The 12493-nt window shown below is 35.1% G+C and overlaps 1 protein-coding gene across 1 annotated transcript in view; it reads left to right on the top strand.

Annotated features, from left to right (window-relative positions):
• Positions 1–12493, top strand: part of ATM (ATM serine/threonine kinase) — an 85796-nt gene that overhangs the window by 32962 nt on the left and 40341 nt on the right. Inside the window, 8 exon segments of the mRNA XM_009335266.1 lie at positions 784–902; positions 2224–2350; positions 3557–3756; positions 5725–5899; positions 7883–8047; positions 8324–8456; positions 10639–10734; positions 12160–12331. Coding sequence (XP_009333541.1) covers positions 784–902; positions 2224–2350; positions 3557–3756; positions 5725–5899; positions 7883–8047; positions 8324–8456; positions 10639–10734; positions 12160–12331 — 1187 coding nt within the window.

Below are 12493 nucleotides of genomic sequence, written 5' to 3'. Positions count from 1 at the left end.
GAGAGGAAATGGCCTCAAGTTGCGCCAGGGGAGGTTTAGATTGGTCATGAGGAAAAATTTCTTTACTGAAAGAGTGGTTAAATATTGGACCAGGCTGCCCAGGGAAGTGGTTGATTCACCGTCCCTGGAGGTATTGAAAAGACGGGTAGGTGAGGCGCTTAGGGACGTGGTTTAGTGGGCATGGTGGTGTTGGGTTGACGGTTGGACTCGATGATCTTGGAGGTCTCTTCCAACCTTAATGATTCTATGATTCTATGATAAGTTTATAGATACAAAATTATTATTTTAATAAAGCCAAACTAGCCAAATTTTTATCCCAAGGTTTTGAAGTAGCTATTCAATAGAAACTTTCAGGCAGACAGTTGACTTGAAGTATAATTTTTTTCAGAATGTAATAAAATTTTTTTCTACCATTCATTATACAACCCTGAGTTTCCCTGTCATATATCTGTTTAAGTATGTCATGTTTTCCTCTTAAAATATTTTGTTAATGCTTTATGAGGAGCCATCTTCCCCAGAGGCAGACTCTATATTCAGAACTAGTAGTAAAATTAAGCTTTTTTTTTTTCCCAGATACTGTAGGAAAGTGAATTGTTCTACCTGTGACTGTGATAGACAAGACTTAACCAGGCTTAATTTCTGAATGAGTTGTATGTTATGCATAACTGAACAAACAGAGAATTCAGACAGGAAAAAATGGGTTTTCTCAGAAAGAAAAGACATGTTAAATTATTTTAGCTAAAATATTTTACTATTATTAAAACACTATTTTTCGCCTTCTAGCAAATTGACAATTTATCTCATAATAACTTACCAGAGGTTGTGGTTGAACTGTTGATGACCTTACATGAACCACCTGATACCACAGTAGAAGAAGGAGCTCATCTAAGTAAATACATAAGGTACATGTTTGTAGATTTTCTAAATGCTGAGTGTGTTTGTATAACATTGTGCATTAAAATGTGCCCCTCAGGCATAAGAAGAGGTGGCCTTGAAGCTGAGAACTAAAGGATTTTGTTGTCATTAGTAATGATGTATCATAGGCATGCTTTCTCACATAGTTATTCCCCAGTATCAGTAAGGAGAACCTCTATAATACTTCAGTTAATGGAAAGAATGAATGGGTGCGCAAGAGAATGCCGTTGTATGTTGGTGAGCTGGACTATGGCAATGCGAATTTAGATTAGTTCAAATTTGGATGGACTGCCCTCTCTCTAAAATTGGTCAGGTTTTAATGTCTAAATTAAAATGATTCTTTTAAAGGTCTTTAAATATTTAGAAGTCACTGAGAAGTTAACTGTTTCTTAACAGTTCTTGTAGTGGCAGCTCTTGCCTTTGGTAAGGAGATTGCTTAAGCGATGCCAAATTAACGAATACGTAATTAATAGAAATATTCTAATGCCATAAATGTCTTCATTTTTACGAGCTTTTCAGTCTTCGTTGTTGTCCTAAAATATCACTATTTGCATAATTATATCGGGAAATAATTTTCCAGATTTTTGTGTTTAGATACAAACTGTTTGGAAAAACATTGCACTTTCTGAAGTTATTGAAGAAGATATTTTAATTGTAGAAATATAAAGTTGAAAGAAACGAAAACATTTCTATGAAAATCTGCCAAAAGTTAAATGGCTGAGGATTTCAGAACTTTATAAAAGAAATTTGTTTCAGTGAGTTTATTAACAGACTGTGGTATCTGCTTGTAGCCAAAGTTTTTCTTTCTAGGAAGGGAATGGTAAGAATAAGAGTGATGAAACTTAGATTTTGCTGTTTTGTTACTATCATGATGCATTTCTTTTCTTTTGAGGTCCCAGAAGAGTCGAGTACCCTTTCTTTATAATGGGGAGATTTGTGATTACTTTTTTCTCAACCAAATTGTTCCCATAATTGCAAAATGCTGAAGCTTTATCCATGACTTGCAATTAGATTTTCCTATGAAGTACCTTAGATGAGACAAATGTGTGGGTTTTTAGCAGTATGAGCTTTCAAAAAATAATAAAAGAATGTTAAGAAAGTACAACTTAGAAAGCTGCCATAGAGGAGCAACAGACAGCTAAAAATAAGATGCATGTCACTGCTGGATGCTTTTGGTGCTTCTTTCTTGCTGAAAGCAGAAAAGATTTCCTAGGAGTTAAGTGTTTATGCAATGAGACTTATTTTATTTAGTACATGTGGATTGATTTTGGGAAGAAAAAGAAATAAACCTCTTTTTTATTCATTTAGGGAACTGGATCCTGCTCCTAATCCTCCTCATTTTCCATCTTATGTGATTAAGGCAACCTTGGACTATATTAGCAACTGTCATAAAAGCAAATTAAAAAGTCTTGTAGCAGTTCTTTCTAAAAGCCCTGTAAGTATGTAATAATGATTTTCTTTTTCTGTAGAATATAAAATTTCTTTTATGGGTACATTTTGGTTTAATTAGACATTTTTGTCATGTATATATGAGGAAAAAATACCACCTTAGAAACCTTTCTGTTCTTTTGTTTGCCTTTTGAAATGGAAGAAGTCCTAAGTTCAGGGACACAGTAACCTTACAAAAACTACATGCTTGAACTATTACATGCATTATATAATACATATAAAATAATGTATAAATAGAGAGGATTATTTTAAAGGTTGGGGAAATCTTTGTGTACCAGACACAATTTAGATGCAGTTTATTTCTTTGGCATATGTCTGAAGAACGTTCTAAAATAATTACAGTTGGACAATTTTATCTAAATACTATCTACAATTCAGATATTAAAGTTTGCTTCCCTTACCGACAGTGTGAAATTTCGTAGTCTGTGATATTTTTAGACATCTGATTTTCAGTTGTTAAAGGCAAATACAAAGGCATATAAAATTATGCAGACCTTGCAATAAATCATAAACATATTACTGTCTTGTAACATTTCTTAGAAACGTATCTTTTCAAAGTTTATGCTATTTTATTGCATATGTTGTCAACAATTTACCTATCCATAAACAATCTAAAAATAAGAAAAAAAACTTTTTCCAGACCGTTTGTCTAAATCTTTTGAGTGTAAAAGTTAATATTGCCAGCCAGTGGAATAAATTCTTTAAAATGTAGCACAACCTGCCTAGTACTTTAAGATGGTTACTTTTTTTTTAAGTTTACAGTTTTAACAGTTACAATCTGTATTGATATATTTTATGAAATAATGCATTTTGTACGTATGAATATTATGTTTGAAAGATATAGATTGAAGCACTACCCGATGTTTTAATGTTTTTTATCTGATGTTTCTCCTGTTGGTGAAAACTGCCATAACTGTTTGGGTTTCTGAAAAATGTGCATAACCTTTCTCATGGGGGCGGGGGGGGGGAGAAAAAAGAAAATTAGGAGAGATGGGACTTACAATCCTGCTTGGAGAATTGGTTTCTATGTAGGTCTTTTGTTTGTTTAAAGCAGTAAAAATAATAAAGCCTTTTTGTCCATGTCCTTTAAAAAAACATATATATATCTATCACTTAAGTTTTTTCTTCATATAAAGTACATCTGTATTGGCATTATGAATTTTTTTTAAAATCATAGTTTATTCATTTTTAGGATTCATTCCAGAAAATCCTTCTAGCCCTTTGTAAGCACGGATCAAATACAAACAACATTTACAAGAAACACAGAGTTCTTATAATTTATCACTTGTTTGTTAGTCTGTTACTTCAAGAGATAAAAGATGGTTTAGGAGGAGCATGGGCTTTTGTCCTCCGAGATGTAATTTACACCCTGATTCATCACATCAATAGCAGGTAAATACGGTAATTATATCTTGTTCTTCCAATCTGTGCTCCCTTGTTCTTGTAACCTTACATTTCAGTATCACTAGTAGATGTTAATTCATTTGTAGAAATAATTGAAATTTGCTGAAAGAAAAAATTAAATTACCTTTCCTTGATAATTTCAGAATTTAAATTTACAACTTACTAAAATGTGGAATGTTTTGTGCTATCCTTGTATTTAAATGTTCGCTATACTGCAGAATTTTGTATCTATAGTAGGCTATCAAGTTGTAGAAATAAGAAGTGTTGGGAGATTTTGATGACAGAAAGCGTGTTTGGGAATTTAAAGGATATGGGAGAAAAACTCAGATTGTGGAGTTAAGTGCAAAGTAAGCACACGTCAAATAAAATGTGCTTATTGAGTTAATAAAGAGTATTGGCATTTACATTCTCACCAATCAGTAGCTAACAAAATGAGTGAGAATTGGTACATGTTATCTTAGCTTGTCTTCAGATTGAGAAAACTGGTACTTCATCAGCCATAAGATTTAAATAGAGATTCTTATCTTTCATAAGGACTAGAGACGTTTTCTTCCTTGAGGTTTAGCGCTGGATTTCCAAGACAGTTATTCACCTAAATGTCATTGAGTTTAAGTGCAGGTTGATTGCTTTGCTTGTTGGAAGCATTTCATACCCTGAAATATTGGAGAGGTGTGGATTTTATGGTAAATGCCATTATTATGAGACTTATTATTGCAATCAACACCAAACTGGGGCGGGGGCAGTTGATGCGTCAGAGGGCAAGGCTGCCATTCAGAAGGACCTCATCTAGCTGTAGGAGTGGGACGACAGGTACATTGTGAAGTTGAACAAAGACAACCCCTAAGTCTTCCACCTGGGATGGAATAACCCCATGCATGAGTGCAGGCTTGGGAGCTGACTGTCTCAGAAGTAGCTTTGCAGAAGAGGACACAGGAGTCTTGGAGGACAAGCTGGATGAGTCAGCAGTGTGCCTTTCACCACTGAAGGCTGACTGTGTACGGGACTGTGCTGGCAAGAGCGTAGCCAGCAAGTTGAGAGAAGTAGTCATTCCCCTCTGAGTCTTACAAAGCTGCAGTAGGACCACTGTGTCCAGTGTGGGGCTGCTCCAGCCAGGACATGAGATATAATGACAAACTGGGATGCGTTGAGTGGAAGATCCCCCAGGGGGTAAGTGGAGTTGATCTAATTTCTGTTCTCCAGTTTATGGAGGGGAAGATACCTTGTAGAGAAGGTAGAGCCAGACTTTTCCTAGAGGTGCACAGAGAAAGGTCAAGAGGTAGCACCCACCAAGTTGCAATATTCTGTTGCACCCACCAGTTGCAATTGTGTTTGGACATAAGGGAAAAGATTTTCACAGTGAAAATAGTCAAATACTGGAGCAGGTTGCTCAGACAGGCTATTGATTCTCCATCCAAGGAATGTGTCAGAAATTCAGCTCAACAAAACCCTGGGAACTTGATCTGACTTTGAAGCTGACCCTGCTTCAGACAGGAAGCTGGACTAGATAATTCCCAGGTGTCCTTTGTAACCTAAATCTTCTTTTTTTGTTGGTTTTTTTTAATTAATGGTTATGTGAGAGAGAGAGAGGAGGGTTCAGGGAGCACGTTTTCCACTTTGTTCTGTTTCTGTCAACATTATTCTGGCAAATAATAATCTAAGAGCCTTTTCGGGTTGTTTTTTTTTCCCTTTTTGGAATATATTTTTCTTTAATTTTTTTACTCCATTTTTTTAAAGTGATCAGTCAAATTCTGTGTGTTTTATTTCTCCCATGTCTCCTGAGCTAAAATCCTTAGAGCTGATTGAGTCGGTAATTTTAAAATTTAGGATCAGTTCCTCCTGTAAAGTTGATTTATATTTCTCCTTTTCCCCTATTCTTCCCTGTTGTATAATAGGTTAATACTTGAGACAATGACAATTTGTATTTCTTTAATTGCACTTTTTTGTTTCCTGTGACAGACCTGTTATTGTCAGAGATATATCCATGCGCAGCTTTTCACTCTGTTGTGATCTTCTTCATCATGTTTGCCACACAGCAGTTACGTGTTGCAATGATGCTCTAGAGAGCCACCTTCATGTTATTGTAGGAACCCTAATACCTCTTGCCGTGGACCAGCCTGAGATTCAGGAACAGGTAGTTTTGAGTTGCTGTTTATTCCTTATCTGTTTGCTTTTTAGTTCATGTTCACTGTCGTAAAAGCTATATCTATACTCATGTTGAATTTTAATTCATTTTTTCTATGCTTTGTAGATTTATATAAAAATATTATTTGGGATGTAACACTATACCTTTAATTCTTTAAATAAAGTGTCTTTACTTTTGGTACTTGTATTTTGACAAATATTGTGTTCCATATTTAATTCCTGTGGCTTTAAACAGTGATTGACATGTATTTGTATCATAATTGCTGATTACTGTATCACTTTCTAATTCTCTATTTACTTAGTCTATAAAAATAAGATTTCTTAAAGAGCTTTAATGGTATTGTAATGTCTTTTATGTCTGCTTTGAGCCTGTGTGCCTTTTTCATCCAAATCTGAATGAGATTTAAAAACTTCAGGGTAAGTTTCAGAAAAATTGTTACCTCAGTTGAGTAGACACCGAATCAGTGGTACCACTAAGGAAAAGATAGAGTGAACATAGGCATTGGTAAACTGCTGGTGATGGCAAGCTAATCAGTACAAGCACATCAAGTAGCCAAGCAGTTACCTACAAAGCTCTGTGGATGATTTAACAGGAAATACGATGAAGACCTTTGGAAGGGGAAGGTATCTAGAGGACAAGGAGGAAATATGTGCAAAGAACAGATTTCAGTAGTTCAGCTATTTATTTAACAAATTATCATAAAAAGCAAATGTAGCACATAGTCCTTAAAAGGGAAATGAAGCAGTTTCTGTTGTGTGACAAGCCTTGTTTTCCTTCTGGTGATGATTTGTATGTGCATTCTGCTGGGTGTGGAAATATACTTAGATTCAGAGACTTCCAATTAGTAGCTGAAGGTGAGAAGAGATGCCTGTTGCACTTCAGTCCTCATGGTTGCCTTCTGGCTTAATCTGATCCCATGGTACCATATGCACCTTCATGGCTGCAGTGTAGCCCTACATTGTCCTCCGCCTTGTACTTGCCGTGGAGGGCAATGGTGATCCCTCCTTCAGGTGGAGGGCTATGCTGATCCAGCTGAAAATAACCTGCAATCTTTTTCTCAGCTTAATGATCAGATTTACAGTATGTCTGTGCAAGCAGTTGTGCATGCACAACTGCAAAGGCAACATGTCAGGGCATTGCTGGGCAGAAACGAAGTGGGGAGGACAGAAATTTCTCTGAATTGGAACTGATATAAAATATGAAACCTCATATCATACTCCTGCAGGGAAGTCCTTCCTCTAGTGGTCACTTTTCAGTTTCTTCTCTTTATTTTTCTTCTAGCATTGAATGGAGGCTAGTTAATCATTTTCAGGTAAATATGTCTCCAGTATAAATGATGAGGTTTTTATTTGTAGACTCCTCGAAGCTGCTTGGATTGAATATCCAATTGCATTGATTTGTAAGTAAACCATAAAAGCGTTTTGCAAAGAAAGTATGGTACCCCTTTAGCAAGCATTTATTCAAGTTGTAGATCTGTTCTAAAACAAATTCTGCCAGAGTTCAGTGATTTGGGCAGTAATTTATGATATTTAGGCGTTTGTTTGGAGTTCAAATTACTGTCGCTTTAGTTAGTAAGAATAATAAAGTCCTAATAACATCAGAAGGACTGCTTGGGTGCAGTGTGTTGGTAAATCATTGCCAATATTGTAATGATTGTATTGGCCAGTATTTGAAATCAGCTTCATCAAAAGACAAGATAAAACTGCGGGCTGTGATAATAAAAGCTTTGATGTCTGTTTGGGAGAGGGAGTAGCAAAAACGTCTCACCATTTTAGAACATATCTGTGATTTTCTCAAGCCTCTATACATTTTATAATTTTTAACAGTGTAAATAAATTATCTTACATTTTTTTTATAGAGTTCTCAGTTTAATGGAACTTGGAGAAATACAAACTTTGTAACCTGAACAAGAAATACGGCTGAAAAATGTTTCTCTGTCTTTTTTGTTTTTCATTTACTTTTTATGTTCAGGTCCTAGGCTTGTTGAAGTATCTGGTTATAGATAATAAGGATAATGAAAATCTGTACCAAGCAATCAAATGCTTAGATCCTTTTCCTGAATATCCCGCTTTTAAAGATTTGCGAGCAACTCAACAGAAGATAAAATACAGTAAAGGACCATATTCTCTTTTGGAGGTAATTACATTTTAAAATATATCTCATGGCATAGTGGTTTTTGTAATGCAAACTTTCAAAAGAAAAACAATTTTATAGCTATAGGTATAGTTGAGAAAGATTTAAAATAGATGTGGATTCTTTTTATTGCCAGTTTCAGACACTGAGACATTTGTAGGTCTCCATTCTTATTTTGCATCTATTAATATCCACATTGTGGACTGCTGAGAGCCACTTCTTTACTTGAAGCCTTTATTTGTATGCTATATGTGCTTAATACAAGATGTTGTTTTGCAGGAAATTAATCACTTTCTCTCAGTTGGTGTTTGTGATTCACTGCCCTTAACACGACTTGAAGGACTGTATGATTTACGCAAACAATTGGAACAATATAAAGATCAGATGAAGGATCTCCTGAAAAATTTCCAGGGTACTGACATCTGATTATGTATTTTGTTTCTTTTGTATCTGGTTTTGGGTATGTAGTGATGTAACCCTATTGTAATTTGACATCGGATGTTTTATTTTGTGTCTGGGTTTTTGTATGTTTAACAATATAACCTTATTATAATTTCACATGCAGAGTAGAATGACATTTATTATTCATGAAAAATCTGAGGTATCTTTAGCAGAGTGTATTATAAATACTATATGAGGTGTTATATGGCAGAGAGGATAAAATGCCCTTCCAGCTTTTGGCATGGGGCACTTATGATTGTGAATGACCAGGATAGCGTATAATTTTTTTTTTATATATATATATATATACGAGTGTATTGCTTTATGGCTGCTTAGTGAGTTTTCTTGTATATGAATCTCCCTACTCTTTTAAATGTAATGAAGCTAGATTTTATTAAAGGCATAGTATGATAGAAAATAAAGCTCACAGAAGTTTTAAAACGGTAGGATTTAGTTTAGTTGAACCTTGCCACATCCCAGCATTCTGTTTCAGCCCTCAGTCCAGACCCAGTTCCTTCCTATTTTGGTTTTCAGATGCTTGTGCCAGACCATTTCACTTTTCTCCTCTACATCAAGTCTTCGTCAGCTTGTGTGCAGGATGGGAAGATAAAAAGAGCTGATGTAATTCATTGTAAATTAGTGCAAAGTAAAATTTGGGGAAGAATACTAGTCTGTCATAAGACCATGGTGTAAGTGCATTGTCCCCCCACATCTTGAATATCATTTACCATTTTAGTCTTGAAATTCTGCTTGAAAAGAGCATTAGTAAAAGGGCAACAAGCTTGTGTGGAACAGCTTCCATCAGAGGAGAGCCTTGTGAGCTTGGAAAAGAGATTGAATAGGAATACAGAGAGGTGTATGAGCTGGTGAATGGTATGATGAAGCTGAGTAGGGAGCACTTACCACTTTTATCGCAGTGCAAGAACAGATTAAATTATCTGGCAGCAGTTATACAAGAGAAACCACACTTTTTTTCAAACAAAATATATACAGCATAGAACTTACTGCCACTTATTGTGGTGGTCAGAAGCATAATGGACCTTAAAAGGAGTTAGACATCTCTCATAGAGATTATTAGGCATGAAGATCTCCTCAGAAATCCCCAATCTGCTGACTGGCAAAACCTGAAGAGAAATACTTCTCTGGCTCTGTTGGAGGCGGGCTAGCAGGCTTGGTGGGCCTGTTGCCTTGATTTTGCCTTATACTAAAAGTCTACTTACAAATAACTTTGTTATTCAATAACTAGACAGAAACACAAGTAATGAGAACATTTGCCTTAATATATTTTTTGTCTAAAAGACCACTTACAAATAACTTTGTTGTTAGTTTAGGTGTTAAAAAGAAGTAAAAAAACAGTTATTGATAAAGGCTATAAAACTGTATGCTGAAAGATAACATTTAAGAAATAACTACTGCAGTTTGGCCGCGTGTATTCACTTTTATAAAAATGTCAGCAAGCCTAAAGCCCATTTCCAGGTTTCCATTCCAATCAACAGGGCAGCAGGATTTTTTAAAAGAAAATACTGCTTTTATTTTTTTTACATTGGTCTAGGAAGAAATATGATTTGCCTTGTTCCTGGAAACAGCAAAACCATTTTGTTTGGAATGTTTATTTTAAAAAAAGACCTCAGGCAGGCAGCAAATATGTAAGGAAATATCCATCTTGAGAGTTTATAATTTGGCAAAGTTAATTAGGCAACTGAAAGCTAGTCAAATTCTGTGAAATTGCTGGCAGAAAGCCTTATTTTGGGATATTCCTTGCATTCAGCTTTAGAACAGAATGATGGTGTTAGCTTAAGTGCTGTCAGTGGAGTCACATAGTGTGACTTCACTGTTTCAAATAACATTCTTACACTAGCTTTTCATGTATGTAATTATCATTTCTACATCAAAACACTGAAAATAATAGCATTTGTGTATTCTAGTTTTGGGGATTCTTTGGCATAGTCAAACACAAATTTTTTCAAGACATGATGAATAAGAAAAATGAATAATTCTTTTTATGTACTGTTTAATACCAACTTGCTTCATCATTAATAATGCATGTTGACATTTTTAGATAAAAGATACTAAAGCAGTGTTTTCTTCTAATATGTTCACATTACAAATACACAATGACATTTTTGGGGTTTATTTTTCTTCCTGAATGATAGAAAAGCCAGAAGATTCTGTAGTAGTGAAATTGGTGGTGAGCTTACTGCAGCTGTCCAAGATGGCAGTTAACCATACAGGTGAAAAAGCGGTGCTGGGTAAGTTAATTAGTCCCACAGGCATCCTAGGGCTGTCATTGCAAACCCCAGGTTGAAACTGTGGCCATTCTCAATGTTACTTCCCACTGCTATTTTGCATTTGCTGCCAGAGGTTGCCATCAGGAATGTTAAAATGGGTGATATGTCTTCTTTTCAGTCTCTGTATTTTACAGCTTTCACTAATAACTTAAATTGTCATCAGTTCAGACCCTGGTCTCTTCTATACTCAATAAAGAGTCATCCGCTGTTATATGGGTCACTTTATTAGGTTGAAAAATAGTAAGAAAAGTTGAAGAGAACTTATCTGGAAATTTGAAAGGCATGTCTTAGTGGAAATTAAAATAGTTGTTCTCCATCTCAAAACCTCTTCTGTATTATTAAAATTATTCTCACTGTTTACATTGAGCACCTGGTTAATGTTTGATCCAAAGCTAAAATCCAAATCCCCTCTTCCCCAAGTGGGGAGTACCTCCACAAAGGTGATGTTTACTGAAATTAGATGTCTAAACTAGACAGAAACACAAGTAATGAGAACATTTGCCTTAATATATTTTTTTGTCTAAAAGACTCATAACTGATAATTACAAATGCTGAGCAACTGAAGCTCACATTGACTTCAGTATGATACATTCTTCAGCACCTCCGCAAGCTGTAAGTTTCAGCCTTTTCTGCATTGTGTTTTCTAAGATGATTTGTTAAATTTAGTTCAAAACATAACCTGTGTATCTTCAGTCTGTTCTTTATTTGCTCGGGTGGTTAAAACAATGTTGTAGAAAACGGAAACTTTTTAAGACACATATGTGTCCGAGTATGAAGGAAAGAGCAGGGGAATAGATTTTGGTTTCTTTCTGACGAACATTAACATCGCTTTTTTAAAACTATTTTCAAGGTCAATTTTGTTTTGTTTTTTCTTACATGTAGTTATGTGTTTTTATAAAATATTTTGTCTGGAAAGCAAATGAAGAACACATTGATACATCATTTTATGTAAAATGTAGGTTAATTCTTAATGAGTTTACAGGCTACTGTTTGTGTTCACAGGCTACTGTTTGTATTTATCATAACCTTAGAGAATGAAAATGAGTGTCTCTTAGTGGCTGTGATTCTCACCATTTGCACTTTCCTGTTTCTGACACAAGCAAAAATAAAATCCATATCTGATTTAAACTGCAAAATCCAGAGCCATAGGCACTCCTAGAAAATTGAGTTAGAAAGCATAACTATATTATTTATTAATCTTAAGCTGCAAAATTTGTGTACATGTAATTTTAATCATAAAGCTCCTCAAATGATTATTTATAAATGTTTGCAGCTTTTTACCCCATAATAATCTCAGTTCTAAAAGTAGTTTATATTAATTGCAACTTTTTAGGGTGAGACCTTGTTTTAGTGTGCATAAGACTATAAAATTACCTGCATTTGCAGAGGCTGTTGGAAGTTGCTTGGGAGAAATAGGTCCCATGGATTTCTCCACCATAGCTCTTCAGCATGCTGAAAATGTACTGGATTCTAAAGCAGCGGACTTACTTGAAGATAGAAAACTTCAATGGGTCTTCATAATGTTAACTCAAATAAATATTGCTTTAACAGATAATTTGTGAGTATACTTATTTAATTTATTTAGTTCAAAGCTTAATAGGAGCCATTAAGTTGTACGTTGTTCAAATCACCTCAGAGTAATACTCTAAAAGTGTTATTAACACCTGTTAATGTCCAACCGTGTGTTTCTTCAAGGCTCACATTACTTATCCAGTCACGC

The sequence above is a fragment of the Pygoscelis adeliae genome, unplaced genomic scaffold (genome assembly GCF_000699105.1).
Source record: "Pygoscelis adeliae isolate BGI_AS28 unplaced genomic scaffold, ASM69910v1 Scaffold142, whole genome shotgun sequence".
Classification (NCBI taxonomy): domain Eukaryota; kingdom Metazoa; phylum Chordata; class Aves; order Sphenisciformes; family Spheniscidae; genus Pygoscelis; species Pygoscelis adeliae.
The sequence above is the reverse complement of the archived record's forward strand: the minus strand, read 5'-3'. Positions and strand labels throughout refer to the sequence as shown.